The sequence below is a fragment of the Papilio machaon genome, chromosome 19 (genome assembly GCF_912999745.1).
Source record: "Papilio machaon chromosome 19, ilPapMach1.1, whole genome shotgun sequence".
NCBI lineage: Eukaryota > Metazoa > Arthropoda > Insecta > Lepidoptera > Papilionidae > Papilio > Papilio machaon.
The window spans coordinates 6,868,789-6,894,033 of record NC_060004.1 but is presented as its reverse complement, the minus strand read 5'-3'; the positions used below and the strand labels follow the sequence as shown (position 1 = coordinate 6,894,033).

Here is a 25,245-nt window from a genome sequence, read left to right as displayed (position 1 = left end):
TTAAAATTCGAAATTAACTTGAGGATAACTGTCACTATACTAAATTATATGTTGTAGAAAATTTCTAGTTAACTAAATTTTTTGTGTTCGAGTTCCATCTAATTAGAAATTTTTTTCACGTGTTGTAACCCCGAATGTTATATCGGTAAAAATTGCGCGCGCTGAATAATGTGATCGGGTTAGTCACACAGACGAGTCAAGGTTAGATAATTTGAAATATATCGAAGGATTTAATTTACAATGTTGCATTATATCATACTTCTTACTAATATTATAAATGTGAATGTTTAGATGGATGGATGGATGTTTGTTATAAGGTATCTCCAAAACGGCTGCATGGATCTCACTAAAATTTGGCATAGATGTAGAAAATAGTCTGGAAGAACACGTAGGCTACTCATTAGCTTAATTCCGCGTGGACGGAGTCGCGGGCAACAGCTAGTTAATTAATAAATAAATAATTAATCTTTATTAAAGTTACCTAAGAGATTTTTATCGCGACTAACAACAAAAGTGTTATTACATTCTTTTCGTATTCAGTTTAAGTTTTTACATTATCTTTGTTGGATAAAAAGTAATCGTTTGAGCATTTAATATGTTTTTTAGAATTTCTTACCGTGGATTTTCGTAAATTAAATCAGTAATACCATGTGTATTTTTTATGTAGATAATCACTTTAGCACGCAAGATACATAATCTTACGTGCTAAGATACGAAATACAAAATAAGTATAAAATCTCTTGTTAATGTGGCTAGGTTGGTTTGTTAGTGGTTTGTAGCATTGTGTAGCACACCTAAGTGTTGTTTTAATATTTCCCTATTGTTCTAAAGCTAAATATTTTCCTTATTTCTTATCTTAGTTTCTAAACGTAAAGTAATCGTAACAGATTGAAAATTTATAAAGATTGTAATATGTATATTGGTCTGAAATCATGCTAAATGTGTTTATCTGAAATTGTCTGTAGATTTTGTCTATTATAAGCTTTTAATGAGACTAGTATCTTATCACGGCCACGTGCTCAGGTACGACAGATATAAACCTCCAATTCATCTTGCTGCGAAAAGTCGCCGGTAAAATTAATGTTGGTCATAGGAAGAAATTATGGTTACGCAACATCAGTGAGTGTAGTTAGTGTACAGAAGCCGTAACTGTTTTGCCTTGCAAGAGAAGTCAAATATGGAGAACTGCCCGCCAACCTTCGTTAGTCTAAAGGCTCATGAAGATCTTAGAATTCCTGTGACAATTTGTGTACGAAGTTTTGAGCACAAAATTCTTGTATTTATAAATTGTTTTTCACGTCATCAAATGAATGATAATTGAATGATTTTGGAAAATTTGTCATGATAAGTGAATTTGATGTCATGTTAACAGGCCTATGTGTTGGCACTTGGCACTTATCTACCACGCAGTATCGCACCACCTCTTAGATTAGATTCCTGTTGTTATGTCAAATTAATTAGATGATTATTACTATAGTTTACGATAATTTATTGCAAATCAAATATTAGTAAACTACATACAGAAATAAAATCACATCGTTTTAATGTTTGCTTGAAAAAAAAACTGAAAAATTATTCAACGATTTTTTAATTTCTTAATAAAAACATTCGGGTTCATATTGAATAAGGAAAAGAACATTATTATTCCTATTAATTTACTGTATTATTTGAAAATTACGAATATTTATCACAACTAATTTATCTATCACCAGTATTAACCTTATTCTAGTTTCATATATACGCCCACTGCGATGTTTTGTAATTGATTATTTGTTTTGTTATGATTCAAATGTTGTTCACTTTTATTACAAAATTACAATAATATTTATATTTTACAATTAGATATATTATTATATATAAAACAATATCTTATAAAAAAACAGAACGATTTTCTTTTATCACGACTACAGGAATAATGAATACATCAAGAAAGTTTTTAACCTAATTAATTTTATATTTCTTTGAGGAAACTCGGCTTTGTAGAGTAGAGCATCATTAATAACGGAGAGCTTAATGCCGACCATTAATTAGCGTTTAGGATGAGACCACCTAACCGTCCGAGCTCGTTCAGCTGAAATTTAAAACAAAAAAAAAGTTGTGTACAGAAACTTTAACCTCATTATTGTAACGTTCGCGCTGTTGTACGCGCACCGCTCACGCGCAACGAGAATTGGCAACGTCGCTTACGTTACCAATGTTGCCAGTCTATATAGAGCTTTTATAAGCAATGTTTTGGGGTAATTCGTTGTAACAATTAAAAGATGTTTTAATTACAAATTAAAAAAATGTACTTATTTTTTTCTGCTTATCTTAGTTGTTAGCTTTTTCCGCAACTTCACACGCGCGCAATAAGGAAATAAACTAGTTTTAAATATGGCCTATGTTGGTCAGTGATAATCTAATGGCATAAATTTTTTTGATTAAATCTGTTTTTTTATAAAAATATAATTCTTCTTCTTATATATTATGATAGACAAAGTTACCTAAATGTTGTTTTAAAAATTTACTGTTTTATCTCAAAAATTATTTTTCGTTCATAGTTATGTACTCTCAATTAGATGAAAGGGAGTTTAAAAATTACATATTATTAGGATCTATAAACTGGTTACGTTCTTCTATAATGCACTTATCTTTCCATTACATGTTAGTATTGTGGGGAGATGGAATTGAGAATGGTAACCCCATGCGTTGAGTGAACGGCGGTCGGCCATGGCGCGGCGCACCAGTCGCTCTCTGTCCGTTGGAGCGTGCGTCACAGAGTGCAGTATCGTTTGAGGCGGGAGAAACGCGCGCGAAGTTTTAGTGTCTGATGTAAGAGAAGTGCAGTGCGTGTATATCAGGATAGTGTTGATACAACTGAGGCATTGTCTCGCTGTGTTTACGTTTCGTTCAACGATTGTTTCGCGAACGTTGCGATTAGCTTAGATCGGCACATCGAAGGCGCAGATCTTTGTTTTGAACAAAAAGTTTTCCAATGCGGTTCTATGAATCGCTAGATGTAAGTACAGTGCGTTCACGCATACATACGTATGTTTTGAATGGATTTCGTTGCAGTAGTTTTTTATTGAAAACTGTAATAACTTCTTATATATAAAATTCTCGTGTCACGGGATTCGAACTTGAACTCCTCCGAAACGGCTTGACCGATTCTGATGAAATTTTGTGAGCATATTCAGTAGGTCTGAGAATCGGCCAACATCTATTTTTCATAACCCCATTTAGTTTTTTTTTTTAACTGCGCGCGGACGGAGTCGCGGGCGACAGCTAGTAATAACTATAAATCTATATTTAATTTAATAATACAATAGAAGCGGTGAAGTAACTTAAATCAAGAAATAACAATAGATTTTATACCTGTTTAATTTTTTTTTTTCTTATTTTAAAGTAACTTGTGAATAATTTGAGTGACTTTCAGAAGTTTGTAAACTTTTCAACAGCCGAAGTGTAAGCTTTAACTTTTCTTTCACGAAAGTTTCATAAAAAAAAATATTGTTACCATTTTCCCGAGAAACTGGGGCGATACTAATGCCATTGTATCATTGTTAACTTTGTACAAGTTTTTCTTTGTTTCATTTGACGGTTTATTTTTTCACAACTTCATTTAAATTTGATTAAATGCAATATGAATTAATTATTAAGTCGTAAGTACGATAAAGTGAACAAGTTAGAGATAAATTAAGCTTAATTGAGATTATTAAGTTCTTAATAGGTTACTGCCACACGCATGAAATAAAAGCTAACCGTGGAAATGAACTCGGGACTTTTTGAATACTGGTCACTAACCACTGAGCCGTGAACTCTTTAAATAATACACCATGTCGTGTTTGTCGTTAATTGAACGATTCAGATTCAGATTTCAAGTATTTACTTTGTTTAACATATCGATGGCTCCTACGAATAAGGGCCAATGTGCAAATTGACAACTTTACAGGAGAGAATCTGAAAGTTTCAACCATATAGGAAAAGATGCCGCATAGGCCCAATAAAAACACTGTATAAACCTGTAAATGTGTATTTGTGTTTAGTGCATGTTGTTAACTAAACTAAGAAGTAGCTTTAACATAAAAAAGTAAAAATCATGAATTTGTTACTTTGGCCCTTGTACATAGGACCTATCGATATAAGTCTGTGTTAACTTTTTATTTTAATTTTTTCGAAATATATTTGTAAATTGTTTGGGTTTTAGCTTATGTGAATTTAATGGAAATGTTTAACTAAAACAAACCTATTCAAAGAAAAACACAAAACGCTGTTCCAGAATTATTGAAAGTAGACATGTTGGTATCATCTGTTTAAATAATTAAACTTTCCAAAGTAAATCTATAGATAATAAATAATATAGTCAGCCAACTCTATTGAACTCGACCATAGATATAAGGTAATTTCCATAAATTTAAACCTTTATAAGCAATCAAAGATTTTTTTTATAACGTAGGTATATGTTTTTTTAATGTAAACAAACCTGTGAGTTTGGTATTGAGTTGAACTATCAGCGGTGGAAAATTTGCACACCCTTGTGTATAGTCACTGTATGTGTAGATTTTTTTCATATGACAAGTAAGAAAATTCGTACTTTTCAGGATATATTAGGTATTAACTTTGTAATTAAATCATCTGAGAATCTTATCTCGATGATAATGATTTGGCCTGCTTAAATTTTTCATTATACTCCGACCAGGCTATCGATCGGAAAATAAAAGATAAAAAGGGAAGATTTTTCCTTAAAGTGCTCTAAAGTGACGTTACCACCGTCACCCCCCTTCCCGTCTCCGACGCGCCCCCCCAGTCAAACTTTGTCCGCGAAAAGTTACGCAATTTGAGATGGTTTAATTGCCTTCTTACGGTCGCCGGCAGTGAAATGATGCTCGTTTAAGATGTTTGATTGTGCCAAGGGGACGATAAATACAATTTACATTACCTCCATTTCACCCCTTTTATTATAACCTGACAATTAACACATTGACAAACTTAATAGGTAATGTTGAGTTATACAGGATGTTAAATATTACATTAAAGTTAAGTGTATCTCCTTGTCAATGGAGAAACTAACATCCTTTATGCACTAGTCTTTATTACGTCATTTAAAACGTATGAACATTAAATTTAATCAATTGAAAAGTAAATACACATATGACATAATGACGTAGTTTTTCCTATCACGCAGCGTGCGTTACGAATGAAAAATTATCAAATACTATCTACGATTTATACTTTTTGTTTTAAGTTTTAATAAAAAATATCAGAATTGTGTATTCGTAAAGTTTAACACTTGGTTAACAACCAGCCCTAAAATGTAATAATATGGGCTGGATTTTCAAAAAAAATGTTCTTTCAATCTCATAAATCTTTACTTAAAGTAATTAAGTATGCATAGCTAAGATATTACGTAACTTAAGTGATAGAATGGAATTGTGCATATCAACAACAGTTGTAAGGAATCGCATATTGCAAAAGTCCACGTACTCGTAATCAATGAATGGGCGCGTCCCACAGCCCAGCACAGCCCAGCAGTGGGCCACGTCAGTACGACCACCGCTGTGAATATTTTATACATATATTGCGAATTAAATCGATCTTAAGCAATTAATGATAATAATCGTATCAAGTAAGCAAGTAGCCTTCGATTTGTCTATTCCTTTATTATATCTCTAATTAACTTGATATGATACCCATATGACGGAGTTATATCTCTTAAAGGACCTCATTACAGATGTAACTCTTTAAGTAGCTTGATAAGAAATCATCTTATGTTGTAAGGAAATTCGTAGATAAGGTCTACGAACTGCTACGAAGGTGTCAGACCTCTAAATGGTTTCTTTAAATTAGGATATAGTCAGGCGTTTTTAATGAAACCTTAATATGCCTTTAAGTTAGTCATAATAATATGATCAGATCTATTTAATAAAATCAATATATATAAAAGAAAGTCGTGTTAGTTACACTATTTATAACTCAAGAACGGCTGAATCGATTTGACTGAAAATTGATGGACAGATAGCTTAGAACCAGGAATCGAACATAGGATAGTTTTTACCCCGTTTTCTATTTTTTATTCCGCGCGGACGGAGTCACGGGTAAAAGCTAGTTATTAATAATAGAAGAGTTCCACAGTGTTGATAAAATACCTCTCTAAATTCAATATGTATAATAAATATCAAATGTATGTTTGAATTGAATTTTAAAAGCATTAGCCGTTCTTATAAACATTATAACCAAACTTGTATTGAATATTCAACTACATTTTGTTCTTAATAACGTGACTTGAATACAATGAACTCGTAACGACTGTACTTCCTCTGCATTGTAAGTTTATAAACCACGAATATAGTGAGGCAAATGACTTAGTTAAAAACTTCTTAGGATCGGAGATATATTTTTTCGAATTTTTCTGCGGATAAATTTTATTCGATTCTCACTTTCGCTAGTAGAATCGTCAGTGTGTCAAAATGTGTAGGAAAAATACGTGACATATCGAAATTTCGCTTCACTTCAATACATTTTTGACTTTTTTATTAGAGACTGCTTTTTCTAGCCTCCCAGAAGTTCGTATATTGAACATCAATAGAATTTTTTTTAAACAAAAAAAAATCGTAGTTAAGAATCGAATCTTGACCTCTTGTCTGTGTAGGTACTATGTCTGTTAAGATTCATAGTCGAAGCATTAAGCAGGGTATAAATATTCAATCCGCGTGTCCGCCGACGTCGCTGCGTCTATATCAGCCGATACACAAACAAAATAGATTGCTAGATAAATGATCAACTTTAATGTTTGATTGTGCGCACTCGCCGCAGAATAAATCTGTTAAAATAAACATTGTTCACCCTTTGTTTAATGAGAGGTTAAATGATCCGTTGAAAGCTTAGCGCTAGTTAACTGTTTGTTTTATATTTTAGCATAATAATTATCATAATCCATAGCTGATTTTGCGACGAATCTCTATAGAAATACCAATAGTAATATTAAAAAATTAACTTTTCACTTTCATCTGCTCTTTGTTTATTATAACAATCTGCGAACTTAAAGTAGATTTATAAGTAGGTAAGGAATTCTAAAATGCAGAGTTTTAAAAAGTCAATTTTAACTTGTGACTTGGCAACAAATTGATATGTTTTAATCTTCTGAGAACCCAAAGAACGGAAGTACATAATTCCAAGCTCCGGAATCGAAGCTACGGCCGTTTGATCGTAAATCCGCCGGTAAATCACTAATCAATCAGTGCATTCAAAATATAATGTCACATGATCGTTCACTTAACCCTTCCCTAATATCTTCCTGTTTCCATAGATGTGTGCTCGATGCACTGCTTTATGCTCGTCCTGTTAGTAGGGCAAAGCTCTCAGAGGTGTCGGATTCGAACCCCCGCCCCGTAACCCGACGCCGGAGCCTTGTCGCCCGCGACACTTCCGCTCACTTAATATCCGGCCATTTTCAACTTGGTCGCTTAATGCACATGTAATTTGTGACATGATCAAGAAATAGTTGGTTTTTTGTACTGTAGCGCTTTTCTTTTGTTATTTTTGCTATCATTCGATTATTTTACTAAATTGATACAATTTAATGAACAAAGCCAATTCACTTTAAATACGAAAAATATCGAATAACCAAAAATATATATTAGATATATATTTCTGCTTGTAATGTTTAGTGTCATTCATTTAATTTTTACACATACTTTTGCCAGATTTGTTTAAAATGAAATTGATTTATTTCATTGTGAACAACAATTCCGGTTTGATTTACGTGTATTTAAATGACGCAGGATGTCATGATTTATTTGACAAGTCAGTAATATTTGTGAAAAGTTCACAATTTGACTTTTGTAATTAATCATCACTGCATAAATAAATGGGATCATTGGATTGATTCTTACTTGATAATTTTATTTATCTGAAATTGTTAAATTAGTGATGACATTGTTTTAAATGTAAATAAGTTTATTAACACAAACTAGTTTCACACAAAGGCACAACAGTGAGGAACTGCCATTATGTAATCGCGCTTTTAGAACAGTACTGTTCTGTCTATATTATGTTCAATCAATAGCAGTACTGCATTGTCTACTCCTCTGGCTTACTGTTCTTACCTCGTGGTAAACCACGGTGTGCGCGCGTGCTATGTGCCGTACGAGACAGCGGGCCGCCTCCGTGCGTTGTGACCACGACGCGGACGTCGGGCCGGACCTGCGCGAACTATCGCCATCTCTATTTACCTATAATTGCAATGTACTTATAATAAATACATTGATTAATAAAATTACCAGTGATAAATAAACAGGCGTGGATATTGGTCTTAGCACAGCGTGAGCTTGTTGTAAAGCACAAGTGAAAAAAGGTAATTTTTAATGTATGTTGAGGAGTAAATTGTTGGTATTAAACCTAATATATAAGTAATACTTTGTTTATTTCTTTATTCAGATTGATTTTTCCACGTATATGTATTGATTAGCATTAATCCATTACATAGTCAGAGATCTAATATAACTGGTCAGCGTCAGTAGAACACGGGCTGCATTCTTGCATCAGTAATACGGAATCTGCAGCTCTGTGGAATGCAGAGCGATCGTACATAGCACTAGAATAGGGAAATAACATCCTTTTGTAGTTAACAGCTCACCCACATACCGATTGAGGCCTCTATCGTTGAACGCATTACTGTACATTAAGACACGTAGTTTTATGAATTAACTAACGGTCGCAGCTAACTATCTCAGCGCAGAATTAAAAATAAACCTTCCCTTTCAAGTTCCTTCCAAATTGATCCAGCCGTTTCAGAGATTACCTGGAACAAACGCGCTGCCTTTCAGACAGACAGATAACAACCTTAAAAATTGGTTTTTCGTTATCATAAATATAAATATTAATGAGACTTTAATTTTTTTAATTAATTTAGACCAAAACATTATATGTTGCTTTTAAATCCGTATGAAATTAAATAAATCCGAAGCTGTACTATGTTACGAGATAAAATATCAATTTAAAGAAAGAGAGAAAAAAAGAAAGAAAAAACATTTAAATTCATTGACTTGGAATCCTTAGCAAAAAAGTCTAAAATAACTATCGAAATAATAAAGTACAAATGTGAATAGGCTTTATTATTAATGACGTAGTAACATATATAATTGGTTTATGTTACCCATTTATATTTACTTATATTTATATGTTACTACACAGGTAGTACAAATAGGCACTGTATGAAGCGGTTGACGGTGAATGCCTACAGTGTCTAAGTCTTTTAGAACCTAGCTTACTGATCTGTATACACGAGTCTTTCGTCATGCTTTAAGTCTATTTGTATCTCATAATATGCAGTATGTCACTTATTGTGGTAGAAAAATTTACGTACGGTACGCAAAATGGACTTGAATGCATCGTAAACTTGGGAATTATTTGTTTAAGGAATATACAAAAATATGTTGGTATTGGCTTTTTAGCAACAAAACCAGAATAAACAAAATCAGTATTTCTTTCTCCTTAGGACAAATTAGATGCATATTTTTTATATTTTGTCTGATTATTTCAGTAACTAATACTACATTTATCAAATGTAAACAAATCATTTAGTACCTATGTGTTTGGGATAAGGCTTTCTCCAAGCGCCGGATAGTGGCCGTGGTCGCGCCGGCGGCACCTGCCGGCAGCTGCGACAGACCGGTCCTATCCCGGCGCGGCGCGGGCTTCGTCTGACCCCGATTTTTTGGACTTCATCAAGATGCTACTGAGTAATGAAGTTGAAGTTACTTGCTCGTATTCGTGAATACCGTGTCTCGCAAACTTGTCATATTTTCTGGTATAAATGCAGAAGAACCTTTTGAAGATTGGTACATTGTTTTAAACCTATAAGTATATAATTTTAACAGTGGCTCGCACTGTTAAAATTATATACTTGTAGGTTATAATGATATGTTCTTTTTATCCAGTTATGAGCACGATTATCTGCATTCCATGTGTAGTGAAGTGTGAACGCAATCCTATTATCGCAACAGCCGTGTACAGAGCGTAGGGTGGCGGAGATCGTAGCTCGCGGCATAGTGCGGCAACCTTGACCACCTACAGCCCCTGTAACCCCCAGCCCCCGACACCTGGCCGCGACTCCAACGCCCCGCGTCGCGGTAAACAAACAAACTCTCTACTTGTACTTTTGTTCAGGAATTCAACAATATTGGAATGTGATCTCAGTATTTATTTTAAAAACTGGTAGAAAAAAATGTTTGTGCAATCGATTTTCCAACATTACTTCAAAATTTAATTTTCTGGTTACTGTCTCAAATGTTTTCATTTAGTAAACATAATTTAAGACACTACACTAAAGTAAATAACAATGCCCTCTCTATACGATGCAAAGGGCAATGTCGTCCAAACACAATGCGACGCGCCCACATGGAAGAGCACGCCTGTGAACGAGATTGCGCACGATGCGGCAGACCACCGGGCCGGTCACCTGACACCGCGCAATTTCACCTGATTCTCACGCAAGAAGCAATGCTGCGGGCACAGAAGTGCTGTGCTTCTTATGTCTCTCGTCAATCATGTTGGAATGCTTAGAATGCTTGCTCTTTTCGGTATGACGATGTAGCAACTTAATATTAAATGATTAGTTATTAATACGTGGAAACATTTGTCGATAATATCCATCACAACACGTGTCTATTTTAATTTGAAAGGATTAATTAAACAGTTTTTTACTTAATAATAATATTGATCGGACAGTATGTCTCGGAATCGACTCGATATCACCAAATAAAAGCCCGCACAGACCACCCAAGTTCTGTGTACAAAAAATGAATTGTTTTGACATTGACGCGAGTAATGTAATACGAGAACGATCAGAGTGAACGTTATAGGAGCACTAACTGCATTCTTGTCAACGTTTTTTTTGTACATAATGCAAATAAGATAGCGCAGGTGAAAAGAAGCCGGTTAATGACCCCTAATGCAGTATGGGATGCGAGTAACTGAATCCTGTTGGCACACTGACTCCGTTAGGCTGAGGGAGGCCATAAGAAATGAACACTGTAGCTAAAAACTTTGTCAAATAAGTTCCATAATGTACGAAGTTTAAGAGAAGCCCCATTGGAAGTTTCTTTTTCTTTATTGTTTGCGAAATTCGACAGGTGGTAGCTATGAATTTTTTTTCATTATTATTATGCATAAAATATTTACTTTGTACATTTTTTTAATATAACATTAAGTATGTTAATAATCCATGTTTGTTTTTATCACAACTTTGTTAACATTATTGGTGTATAAATACATAAATGGCACATTCTATCACTTTCAACCATCCTTTTTAATAAGATAATTATCGTCTGCATTAACTTTTGCCATAGTTTATCTGCTGCCAATGAATAATACATTGTCTAGTGTAAAATAAAGTATGTACTTTAACAACAGACATTACATAATAGAAATATATAATATATAAAAGAAAGTCGTGTTAGTTACAGTATTTATAACTCAAGAACGGCTGAATCGATTTGACTGAAAATTGGTGGGCAGGTAGCTTAGAACCAGGAAAAGGACATAGGATAATTTTTACCCCGTTTTCTATTTTTTATTCCGCGCGGACAGAGTCGCGGGTAAAAGCTAGTATGCAATATAATTAGCACAAAATAACTCGGTATGCTCAATAATAAAGTTGTAACTCCGATTGTTTGATAATAACATAGATAATGTTAGTAAAATATAAAAAGGCAGGTGGATCCGGGTTTGATTTTGTTTATTTGATCGTCGGCCACCTGTCACCTGTCACCGTTGTTCTCGGCGCGTGGCTACAGCTTCCCTTATCATTGATTTGTTTTTAATAATCTAGGGCATGGTCTTCTACTATTAAAATTGTAGGACGCATTTCTAAAGTTGTTCTATCAATGTAAATGTTCACGCTCGTGTTAAATATGTGTAGTTAGAGATATCTCTCATTTGCAAGGTCACAACTTTCTTGCTTCTAAATCTACTTAATTCACTTGATTGTGTCGCTGTTATCGCCTTATGCCATGTATTAATCCATATACAGTCAAAATCTGTTATAACGACATCGAAGGGACTACTCATATTGAGTCGTAAAAACCGATAAAACCGATAAAAACCGATAGTTGTAACAACCGGTGACAGGTATTAATAGGAAAGATATGTATATAACATTCAGCCAGGACCTTTGATTTTGGTCAATTTAACCGGTATGTTGTTCTAAACGATGTCGCCATAAACGGTTTTGACTGTAGTATATAGTAAAACCCATCATTAGTTATGCGGTTGTTGCTATGCGGAGGTTGGAAATAAAATCTTGTACCTACTTTTATTTGACATTTATTAACATCAATGTCCGCTATCTTGGCGGTAAAGATAAAAAGCTTTGATTGCGACATTTAGAAAACTTTCAATATAGTAATTTTATGGACGCACTTTTAAATTATTATGTTATGAGTAATAGAGTTGTACGAGTAATAGTTAATTTGTGCCCTCATTAGAGTTAACCAGTGGTTATGCAGTTTAATTCTCTTAGCGCAAGTATTAATCTATGTATATATAATTTGTAATAATTTCAGTGTTGACAGCTACACGGTCGTATCTTGCAATCGGACTGTATCAGCTGAGTGTTGCCATGTTTGAACACTTTCCGTGTTTCAAATTCATGTTAATTTAGCACTTTCTTACCTGCCTCGCTGTACCTTGGGGTTCGCGATTTGGACCATTATTTGTACACAATGGATACTTTAAAGGTGTTTGCGAGATGAATCTCTCTTCGTTATAGTGTTCAAAAGAAAAAGATGATTTACGCCTTGTCTCTTCCTTCAGATTAACGCAGTTTGCACATTTTCACACTATTGTGTTTTTTATTATGTTTTTAAATTAAATATTTTTAAGGTATTGAAGCATAGTATTCGACGTCTGTAGTTTCACTAAACCAATATAACTTGAGCTTTGAAGATAGGTTATTATTACATTAGTTCGCTCCCTGCTAGGGATTAATTGAAGTAATTTTTGTACGTAAATACTGACCTTAAAAGTAAGCTGCGTTATAAAATTTAAATCGTAGAAACTCTTAAGTTATTTCCGTTTAACTTTATTATTATTATTACTTACTACACATAGCATTACATATTATGAAATTTACCTGCTTTCTTTGTGCCGGCGCTGGCTTCCCAGGCCGCTACAGTTGCACTCCGGGCCCCACGGCCGCCGCACGCAAGGTGTTCCCGCTCCGACACTATTTTTTGCGGGCGGTCTCTTTGATTGATCACAATTGTTTGTGTTAGCGGTTAGGTGCCGCATCTGTTGCGGGACGTAAACACAGCGCATATTCCTCAGTTAGCAAATCACCAGTGTTGTTACGGCGTCATGGATGCCAGTGATTGTGATGTGCAAATATAAGTGCAAGTACAAATGCAAGAGTTATGGCGCTCCGGCATGACGCGATGGAGCCCAGCTTCCTCCCGGCGGATCCGCCGCCGCCACCGCTCGCCGACCTCGGCTATCAGCCCCGCACAGACCTCGCCACAGAGTACTTCAACACTTTCAGCCAGATATGCGACACGTACCGCCCGCCCGAGTCGGAGGCCAACCTCCGCCAGACATCCGACTCATTACGACTCACCACGCACATACTCGACGGCGGCCACGGCGAATTTATCAGCACGGACTTTCTGAATGACAAGGCGAAACAGTCGCGGAGTGAATTCGCGGAGTTGTGTAGTGCGAAAGAGGAGATGTTCCAGTTCGGTCAGCCGGATGCGTCAGCGCTGCTGCGTCAGCGGGCGCGCCGCCGCTACCACGAGGAGGTGGGCCACGCGCCACCGCCCGCCACCAGTCACGAGAGCGGGGTGAGTCTGCACTCAACAACATACCCCAAAATCATCAACCTCTTATGATCACATACGGTTGCGTTCTGCGACTTTATTTAAAATACATGTTGGCTAAACTTATCGGACTAAAGAAGTTTTACTATCTAGGATTGTTTGTCGCGTTTTGGTAACAAGCTGTCTATAGTAGTACAAACATATTTAAAAATATTAAACAGTCATCTGTAAATCAACTTCTGGTATAGTTAGCAGGTAAAATAATATATATGGTCGTGTTAGAGAACTTGTGTAAGCGATGTAAACGTGCATAAACAAATAGATTCGTCCGTTCGTTTGGTGAATATACAGTGCTCTACATACAAGTAATGTTTACATCAATATGTTATGGCATTAGTTGTAATAAGTAAAAAAAACTATGAAAACATTGAGTAAGATGACCAAAGATTTATTTCTCTATTGTTGAGAGTTTGAATTTCAAATCGGCCTACACCATCTGTCTAGGATGCGGAATGGATTTACACACAGATGAAATGAATTGATTTAAAAAGTAACATATCCATCGGTCAGTTATTGCCAATAGAGTTCGCTTATTATTCTACTTTCTAAAACTAGTAAAATTAATGTATTCCTTTGAAAAAAAATAGATAATACACAGATGTTAATAAGTTGCGGTGTACTTTGCTTTTATGTTGGTTATATACAGTACATTTCGCCCATTTTCCACTCTATGAGCTAATTGTTTTACGATCGTTACAAGTTTACGGGCTGTAATTCACGTGAGGCAGTCGGGAACGACGGTCTGCCGATGCGCTCACGGCTTTGATTTATGTTAGTTTCACATGAATACAGCACAATGAGATAGAGCAGTAGATAGTGTAGTACTGCTATTGTTTATACATTCACACCGAGACAAAACTGTACCATTTAGATAGTATGTATGGTCTGTAGCATTGTTCTGCCCTCGTGTGAAAGCACTGCTCTTTCGCGTTTGCGCTGGGCGCAATTAGCAGAGGTAATTCTGTCCGACGGGGGCGTGGGCGAACCGCGGTGGGCGCAGGGCTACACGTATTTATAGCAACGGTACGTTCCTGGACATTGTTTAGGGCAAGTAATGACAATGTACGCGAATACAGAATCAGATGCAGTAATGCAATCAACGCAATACAAGTAACTCTTCCTTGTTATGTAACTATACAAATGAGTTTGCAATCATACTCGTAAACTTTATCAACACAATATTTATGAAAAGAATCTCTTGGACTTATGTCTTATTTCTAAAGATGTGTTCAAGAAAAAGTATTTTATTGTTTATTATAAGATTTTAATGCAAGTTATTTAAAACTAGCAATTGACCGTGATTTTTTCCTCGTCGAATTAAAAAAAATTGAAGTAATAACTATAGCTTATGCTAGCCGGGGATAGTGCTACTGCACTGATTTGAAAGATTTTTTCATGTCAGTGCAGTAGTTTCGGAGTCTATTCAATGCAAACAAACAATCAAAATTTTCCTCTTTATTATATATACAAAACTATGAAATGCTGTACTACGATTGTAACTAAGTCGCTGCGTTATATTCGTTTTGTAATCCAACAATCTCCCTCTTCAAGCGTGTTCCTAAAATAGATATAATGAATATAATTTGTTAGTACCGTGCCGAGAGATGGCGCTGAGAACCTTTCACACGCCGCCGGATGTGACGCGACAAAAACGCACCGGAAACCCATCCTATGAACCCAACAGATCTTAGATCTAGTGGGTAACAGGTAACTGTTGACTTGTTACCCGATCCATCGATTTATTATAGTTTTCTTTGAGAAATGGTAAGATTTATATAACCGCTTCTGAGTGAAGCGTGGGATAAGTTAAGGACTGTCCTGATTTTAACAAAGTAATCATTTGAGCCTAGGCTACCAAGAGTTCTGTTAGAACTTTGCAAAGATTTTATTAGATAATGTATTATGTCAAATAGATATCACTGAAATGATCAATAATAAATAAAAGTTAACATAGAGACAAATTGACTATCTCCTCCTTTTTTAAAGTTGGCAATTAATAGTAAGGAACGTTAGGTAATCGATATAACAAGTATTTATAAAAGTGCCGAGAAGCTGTCGCATACTCGTCGATCTAAAATCAGTTCGAAAGCAACGGTTCCTAATGGATTTGTAACATGATACTCAGTCGTAATTGACGCCTTGTTGAGGGCACCGGGTTCGATTGTTTTGTTGACACACTGGTGTATTATTTCCTATCGTAGATATTTTATATGGGATGACTGGTATATAACTGGGATATATGTATATAAGACGTTTTTGTTTTCTTCAGAGTTAGGATAAAATAAAACAAAACTGAGTTTCTTTTGTTTGAAAGAAAGAAACGATATTTAATATTAATATTTTAAATCCTAATCCTAATTTAAATAACATGTAAAAAAATATCAACTTTTAATTCACACAATGCTTTATAAACTTCTTGTCATTAACAGGTTGACTGTTCTTTTTAATATTAGTACAGACTAAATACTGATTAAAGAATAGCTACTATCCCACAGATCAATTAAACAATAAAAATTTAAAGAAAATTATATTTTTCTTTACATGTATATTACGATAGTATCGTATTATATGACATAATGGTATATTTAAAGACTTTGATGATAATGGTACATCTATGGAGATGTAGCCATGAAATTCCACTGTTGTGAAACTTGTATTAAACATGTTGTCTTTGTTGTATAGACCAACATCTACATTCGATGAACCGTCTGCTTGCTACACTCTATCATAATGAGTTAATAATCTTCAGGTAAGTTTTTTGATATTTGAAGTAACTTTCTGCAGTCAATTAAAAACCAATAGTTTATTAACCGTTAACGCGTGTTGTATCTCACGTAGGTATCGCTTTACGTTTACACTGGTCTGCAAATACGTGTCCAATCAGCTCAAAGCTCGCGTCAACTCTACCTATGCGATAAGCTGCGCCCGCGCTTTGTTTTCCTATTTCCTGTACGTTTATAAAACATACACCTTCACCTTAACTATTATTATAATAAAACGTTATAATAGATAACAATTGTATTGGGTTTATCGCATTATAATTATTGTTAATGGTCATATTAAAACATACAGTTTCAAGATTTTTTTGTATTTTGTTTATTTGGTTAACAAATTAGTTTTATAATTACACGTTTTAATGAAGCGGCGGCTAGTACTGTGGAGAAATTTTTCGCAACATCAGAATAATCTAGTTACAAAGGAATAGATACCTAGTGAATAAGTGGATTTAAACTGATTTAAATTGTGTATCAAACACACATGTATTGTCTAGTTTCACCATCTCTATTTCTAACATCAAATGTTTAGGCAAATGTCCTTTTTTTATAGAAATTTAATCGTGCAATTTGTTAGGATTGTGGTCAAGAGCTCAAAAATGCGTAATTTATTTTACTGTATTATTATTTAAAGTTATCATTAAGATATTAACCTAGTATATAAATATAAAAGAGTGCGGCATACGTAATTAATTCTTATATTTAATGAGGCGATGAGCTCACCATCTCTCGGCGCTCGTAAATACCCTCAAAATAAAGATTGCGGTATTAACATTCAAATCAGCTCATTGTGAGCTCGTCTATAAATCTCGCTCGTTACTTTGTAATAAAAATATCTAATATGCACCACTGTGACGTCACAAACTCTATCTAAGAACGTTCATAACGTTGTGGAGAAATATTTATATAATATACTGAACAAAAAGTTTCAACTACTGCTTCTATCTTACTACGTTTCAACGGATGTTGATGAAATTTAGCACAGATGTAGAACATAGTCTGGAAGAACACATCGGTTTATTATGTTTTTTTTTTTAATTTCGCGCGGACGGAGTCGCGGGCGACAGCTAGTATTATAGTATGTATGCTGCTTAGTGAAGCTACAAATAAACATTAAAAATCATCTTTGTGTAACTTTAAATATCTAACTCGATAATAATTTTCAGACTTACTTATAATATTTTAATAAATTTTCCAAACATTTTATATTTCAACTAACTAAAGTGCAAAATAACACTCTTTCATAACGAAGATTTTTAAGTTAACAAAGTAAAACAATATTCAGCTTCAATATATGTGTTGATGATCCGATATACAACTTCACAGCCATTCCCGGTGTGAGTGATCCGGGAGCGATACAAGTAGTGAGTCATTCTGGTCGGGAGGGACGCCTCTGACGCACTCAAGCGCTTCCTGCCTGAGACATACTCGTACCGGGATAACGCGGGACGTTAACGGATATAGTTTTATTGTAAACTTAATTATGTAAAGCTGCTTGATTGCAACCGCGTCACTAGCATTGATGACTACCAGATGACGTCATAATTTTTAAGTTTTATTATGTTCATGTTTAGATATACTTACAGAAGTTATTGTACTTATTCCTTTAATGGTTACTCAAAAAGTCGTTTAGTTTTTTCTTACAAATCTACACTGAGGGTCTACCTTAGTGCGGCGGTTAGTGTTGATTTTATTTTCAATGCTTGGTTTTTTAAAGTTGACATAAATCTTCTTTGTTCTATTAGACGTGAGTAAGTATTGTACGCAATCAGTAGAGCATATTTTTCCCGTTGGTACCTCAATCCTAGCTTAGGCATGGAGTCGCGCTAATTTTGGCAACGCTGATTGCGGGCTAAGCTGTCACCTAATACAGCGGACAATAGAGCACCGGACAAAGTTATTGCTAATACCAAAGTACACTCGCTAGGAAAAGTGGGTCACAGTGTTTTTTTAAATTATTTAAGCTGCTACTGAATTTTGCCTCTGCTTATGTGTTTTTACTTAACACTTGTGTGATACAAATAAAGTTTATTTCTTGTTATATTTTTCAACACGAAAATACATAAATTTTTTTAAACTTAAATAATATTTAAACTGCAGCGGAGTAATTTCAACATCTTGATCGGAATCTACTTTATACGTTGTTGGCGACTGTACTTGTGACAATAAGCCTAATTGCCCGCTTTCGCCGGCGTGTCGCAATCCGGCGGACCTGTATGGACCTCTGCGAGCTTACACTCGACCTGGCCGCGCTCGCAGAGGGGTGCGGGGCGCGGAGGTTCCGTTGTGAAATTTTCCACAAGATCTCCCCTTTCGAGAGAATTGACTCATAACCGTTGTCTAAAGGGCATACGATAAGTGTACCCATAAACAATACCAAATACCCTCTACAGTTGAGGAGTTTCCTAACCTATTTTAGCGAAATATTTGATCCTCACGATATAATGAGGTCGGTACGTGCTAATAAAAATATTTGGCATTGGTTAGCTGTACAATTTTTGATACTAAATGGGAAGCAAGTTCAATTCTTCTCATGCGTTTAGATAGCGCGATATCAATTATATGAAAAAAAACTATTTGTTTATTTTGTCTAATGATCTATATTTGGTGTTGTCCTGTAAAACTGTGACTGTACCACTACCACCAGTACAGGCTAACTTGTAAGTAATACATTACTCAAGTGAATGACTAATTGACACACAATTACGAAATCTTTTCTAAAAACAAGTCTATATTTAGGATTATTGTTCATTGGTTTCGGCGCCTGCGGTGCCATTATCAATACTTCGTAATAACTTCTCGTCGCTTCATCTTATTTCATAATTAAGGTACAAAATAAAAAATTTACAAAGGAAAGTTTGTATCAAAGTCATTGTATTTGTATAAATTAATATTTCTTCACTTTAAAGTTATGGAAACTTTATTGCAAAGAAAGTTCGTTACCGTTTAAACTTTTGATATTATATCTTCTATCTATATATATCTATATATATAAAAGAAAGTCGTGTTAGTTACACTATTTATAGCTCAAGAGCGGCTGAATCGATTTGACTGAAAATTGGTGGGCAGGTAGCTTAGAACCAGGAAAAGGACATAGGATATTTTTTTACCCCTTTTTTATTTTTTATTCCGCGCGGACGGAGTCGCGGGTAAAAGCTAGTTTAACATAAGATTGTCAGAAATGATTGAAATTTCTATCAAGTGATTAATTATAGCAATTGTATACGTTTAAATAAATTGAATTAATAAAGGATAACATTCAATAATGTTTGTTAAATCTTAATTTCGCGATCAGCGATTTCAATCATCAACTGGAATGAACAATGCAGAATTACTTGTTTGATTTATTTACATTTTGTTATACAATGCACTGTAATTAATGTATTCAATGTAACCAGATTATCATTTAGATAAACAACAACACAACTCACGCCTTTAACCTAGATAGGTAGGCAGATATTATAAACTTTTATTAAGTAAGGTCCTGACCATACCTCTCATTTGTATATTCTATTTATCCTCGTTTATTATATACTTTTGTAAAATTATCTGAGTGATATTTAAAACATAGTTTTTTCTTATTTTTATAACTTTCCAACGGCTGGTATTTCAGTTTATCACAAACCATTTTGTTTTGCCGAAGGCTAACTACCGCAGAGATTAAAAGACGGGTCAGATTAAACTATCTTGTAGTATCTGGTGGTGAATATATATTAAAAGGTGCCTTGTTATGTTTCAGTACGGCAGTGATGAGTTCGGGCACGACTCACCGAGTCGGTACGCGTCGCCGAAGGGCGCGGGCGCCGGCGCCGCGTACCAGGAGCCGTACTACGCGGCGGGGGAGTGGGGCGCCGGCTACTACCAGCCGCCCCCGCCCTACCACCACGACCCCTATGCCACTTCGCCAGGTATGAAACTTGTATACACCACACTTGTCTCTGTGACCTGTGATAGAGACGCTTGGTACATGAAAACAGTGCCTAAGTAACGGCTGACCTGTTCTTAAGTGAAGTAAGGATTTCAGTGTCTTTTAATTTTCCCCCTTCACCATTCCATTGGAATACTTAGTTCTACCAATCTAGCTTATATTAATTTACACTAAAAATGTCTGTTGCTTTGTAATTACACATCGTGTGTTGATTTGCAGGCATAGCGGGTAGCGGCGGGGCCGGGGCAGGGGCGGGAGCCGGGGCGGGTGGGGGCGTGGCTGAGGGCGCAGGCGCGGCCGGCGGTGCAGAGTTACCGCTGCCGCCCATGTCTTCGTTCCGCGCAGCAGCACCCGTCCACTCACCCACAGATACCATGCTGCTCACCAAGCCGCCACTACAGCCCGTTAGTATAACCACTACGCATATTACTAGCACAAGATTTTACTACTAATACCGCCTTGAAGCATATCCTTTGTTGTTTTATGTTAGTTTTGGTCATCCCAAACATCATGGCTTACTGAACCGTTTGAAAGCGACTAAATGACATCATAAATCAAAAATGTAGCCATATCTTGAAGTAGTACAGATTAATATAATGTTACGCTTTCATCATATCGTACATTACATAGTTGCACTTACCTAACAGATGTACGGCGGTGCGGCGACAAGCGTGGCGGGCGCGGCTCCGAGCGTGGGGGGCGGGGCGGAGGCGGGCAGCCTCTCCTCGTACGGCTCCTCGCCTTCCACACCAGTACACTCGCCACCGCCGCTCCACGCGCGTCTATACCCGCTCAAGCACTCGCCACACCCACCCCACCACCCCCACCACATGCACCATCACAATGGACAGGTACACCATTGCCACCCTCATCCGATCACTGCGACCCTCTTAAAAGAACAAGCTTTATAATTCCTTTTACGACTAATGCCCAGATCATGTTAACTGAGGAGATTTACTATAACAGTGTTGTAGATGATGCTAATAGCAGTACAAGCACCATACAATGTGAGAGTAGAAAATAAGGAAGTTAAAGCGATTGGGGTCTTCTGCTAATTTTTTTTTTATATCATATGGTGGCAAATGAGCAAACGGCCACCAGGATTCGCCGCAATAGCGAGGCGACCGTTGCCCATAGACATCTGCAAATGCAGATGCGTTGCCTACCTTTAATTAACGGAGAAGGGGACGCACAGAAAGAGGATATTTCTCCTTCCTATGCGTCCCCTCCTCCGCCAAATCCACTTCTCCTTCCCATCCCTTCCTAAAAAGAAAGGGTGGGAAGGGAAAGAGGACTAAAATTAGGCCATCGGTACCACACTCATCAGACTGTACTTGGAATTACTTCCACTTGACGCCTGTCTTCTGTGAGGTCGTGGTATTTCACCGGTCAAGGCCAATTCGTGCACCCAACGTATATTGTTGTTGCGGGATCTACCACTGTAAGATGTTGTATAAATTTTTGTATCACTAATCCACTATTAATTGATTCCAGCAACAGACAGCGGGGTGGGCGGGCGTGTCGTCACCGCCGGGCGCGGGCGTGGGCAGTGTGAGCAGCGTGGGCGCCGTGGGCACAGTGGGCGCGGTGAGCGGAGTGGGTAATGTGCCCAGCGTGCTGCCCAACGGTCACCATCACGTCGCCGTATTCCCGCACAATGTTATGGTACATACCACAATTTACTATTAACGAAACAGCCTGTATATATAAAAAAAAACAAAGAAAAAATTCAGGTATACAGGTTGATCTAAAATTTCGTGATTTAGCATGATTTAAAGCATGAATGTATCTAACCAAATAAAATAAATTTTAGTGTTTTTGTTACATTTGTATTTGTTCCACTTTTTGAAAAAAAGTTAATTTTGAAATGTGGAATGACTTTTTTTTGTACTATTTTTAATGTTATATTTATTGAATCATACGATTTGTTGTACTTTTTACAAAATCCTATATAAGTAAGAAGTAACAAGTCGTATCTTTGAGTTGTTTCTTGCAGCTTTAATTATTTTCTTTTGACTTGATTACGAAAAATATGGTTTGTGTTAAATATTTCTGATAAATGATTACGTATTTAAACTAATCTTAAAAGTCTTCTCTTTAGAACATTAAACCATATTTATTTCGTAATTTTAATTTTCTTTGTGTTTTGCTGTTGTTGTTTTTTTTTTTTGTTTGTTGTGTTTTTGTTATAACATGAGCGACTTGCGTAGAACCCCCATCCTAACGCTAGCCATCTTTTACAATACATTGATTTGTTTAAGTAATTTAGACAATAGAATTGACTTTTAGTTTGTAGATAGAAGTATTGTTATAAAGTTTAGTATTATAAAGTATTAAGATAGTGAATGTTGTGAGCGGAGTTGAGTGAAGTGAGAGTGACATGTGAGTGTGAGAGTGAGTGGTGTGGGAGGAGTGGGGAGGGGGGGTTTGCGCGGGTCGCTTCACGTGCGTGCGTGCGGTAGGGCGTGGCCGCGCCGGCGGAGCAGCGGCAGCTCGACGAGGCCATGGTGTTCCTGCGCGACCACTCCGACATCGTAGTGAGTACACGCACATACATGCGCCAACACTTACCAACACTCACCAATACGCACCAACACGTACCAATATGTACCAATACGCACCAACACTCACCAACATCCATCAATACATACAGACATGTACCACCACGTATCAACACGCCACTTACCGCCCGGTCACAACAACAGCCTCCTGCAGCAATCTTTACTTGCTTATCTCATTTCTTTATCTTATTCCGTACTTAAAAGAATTTCTGCCTATTTTCTACTCTGATTGTTCACTCAAATAGTCCAGTACTAACACAAATGTGCACCTGTATTCTATCTACATCTCCGTTCATCAACAAAAATAAACAACATGTCTAATGTCCGCGTACCTTTTCTTTACCTCGTTTTTAATCCTCTCTCTTTTTATTTGAAATAGAAGTAAATGCTAGTATTTGTAAATATGTGTGATAAATGTATACATAGTTATTGCATGTCAATATGTTTGCCATCAATTGTCACTCGTAGCATGGATTTGTAGCTTACTTATTGTACTGTATTGAATTTCCTATAGCATACCTTTTTACTCCTAGATTCGATTCTTAATTAAAAAATACATTATGGAGTACTTCTGCGGTACATTATCTTTACATAAGTTTAACTTATCTTATATTAATTTATATTTTATGTTTATTAAGTTATAGTTATTAAGTTATATTTTATTTATCTTATATTATTAATAAGGAATGTTTAAATCCAGGGCGCGAGGATGGAAGAGAGGCTGGATGACGCCATCAATGTACTGCGCAACCACGCGGAGGCGCCAGACCTCTACCCCCACGACGTACATCATCAGGCCACGCCAGGTAACCATCATCACATCACCGCATCACCATCATCATCACTCACCACATGAACTATCATCACATTACAACAACCATTAGTTAGATCATAGAAACCTATTAATATGAAATTAGCACTGGATTACAACTGGAAAAATGCAAATACACACTGGAAATTGAAAGCATTATAAACTGGACTTAACAATATGGTAGCAAATTCCTTGATAATTTTTAATTTAGCTAAAAGTGATTGAACGAGTCATTGAATTTGCTAATCTTACTAATATTATAAATGTGAATGTTTGTGTGGATGGATGTTTGTTAGAAGTTATCTGTAGAAATTTGGCACAGATGTAGAGTAAAGTCTGAAAGAGTTTCTTTATTCCACACGAATGAAGTCGCGAGCAAAAGCTAGTTTATCTTATAGATGTCATATTTTATCGTTAAGTTCGTGTGATTATAAGCGCAAAGTTGCAATATATGGTATTGCGGCGTGTTGCAGCGAGTAGAGTGGGGGGTGTGGGGGGAGTGGGGCACGCGGCACCCGAACCCCCCGTCAAACTGGAGCGACATCTGCTGACCAACACCAGTGAGTCTGCACCTGCTACTTCTATACTGTAGGGTTAAACTAAACATCTCGGCACGATCAGTGACACTAGTATTAAATGTACCACAGATATACAAAAAAACACTTTAATTTATAATCTGTAGTCATATGTTGACTTCTGTCAAATTACGTATAATTTTTTTTATAAAAAAAATGAATAAAGGAACTTGAAATCGCTAAAATGACGTATAATTTGACATATGACAGCCACTCTTGACATGTCAGTTGTGACAACATTGAGTGACATAGTTATGTTGCAGTCAGCGAGACAATGAGACAGATGGTGTAACAAGTGCGCGATGTTTCAGAGAAGCGCAAGGAGCCGCCAGACGCGGTGCTGGAGGCCAAACCCTCATCTTCTGGAGCAGCAGACCTCGGCAAGCCCCCCGCCAACAAGCGCTCGCGCAGATAGTGAGTGCATACCCCCCCCCACTATCCCTCACACACTACCCTCTCACACTACCCTCACACACACTACCCTCACACAACAATGTTTCCTTGTAGCATCTCTTGTGAATTTCTGATATCTATTTTAACATCATGATGCTAAATATATTTATTTCATTAAAAAAAAATCATGATGACTACATTTTTTATATAATTAGGACTTTTGTTATTCATTTGAAAACATCAAGCTCCATTATACATACCCACTGTCAGGCTCGGAGCTTAAAACCTTAAGACAATTGACCTTTAATTGTAATTTTATTGAAACGGTTAAATTAATAAAACACAATTTT

General features: G+C 36.2%; 1 protein-coding gene across 12 annotated transcripts in view; it reads left to right on the top strand.

Annotated features, from left to right (window-relative positions):
• LOC106715612 (protein daughterless) overlaps positions 1-25,245 on the top strand; it is a 71,519-nt gene that overhangs the window by 43,275 nt on the left and 2,999 nt on the right. For 3 of the 12 annotated variants that reach the window (XM_045682401.1, XM_045682402.1, XM_045682396.1), the window contains exons 1-10: positions 2,725-2,998; positions 13,306-13,817; positions 20,367-20,535; positions 20,775-20,959; positions 21,203-21,406; positions 22,050-22,220; positions 23,018-23,092; positions 23,817-23,922; positions 24,401-24,487; positions 24,814-24,916. In XM_045682401.1, the coding sequence (XP_045538357.1) occupies positions 13,392-13,817; positions 20,367-20,535; positions 20,775-20,959; positions 21,203-21,406; positions 22,050-22,220; positions 23,018-23,092; positions 23,817-23,922; positions 24,401-24,487; positions 24,814-24,916 (1,526 nt within the window). In that variant the 5' untranslated portion in view covers positions 2,725-2,998; positions 13,306-13,391. Of the gene's footprint in view, positions 1-2,724; positions 3,008-13,253; positions 13,818-20,366; positions 20,536-20,774; positions 20,960-21,202; positions 21,407-22,049; positions 22,221-23,017; positions 23,093-23,816; positions 23,923-24,400; positions 24,488-24,813; positions 24,917-25,245 lie in introns of those variants that run through there. The other 9 variants (XM_045682406.1, XM_045682404.1, XM_045682399.1 and 6 more) reach the window with 8 other exon arrangements.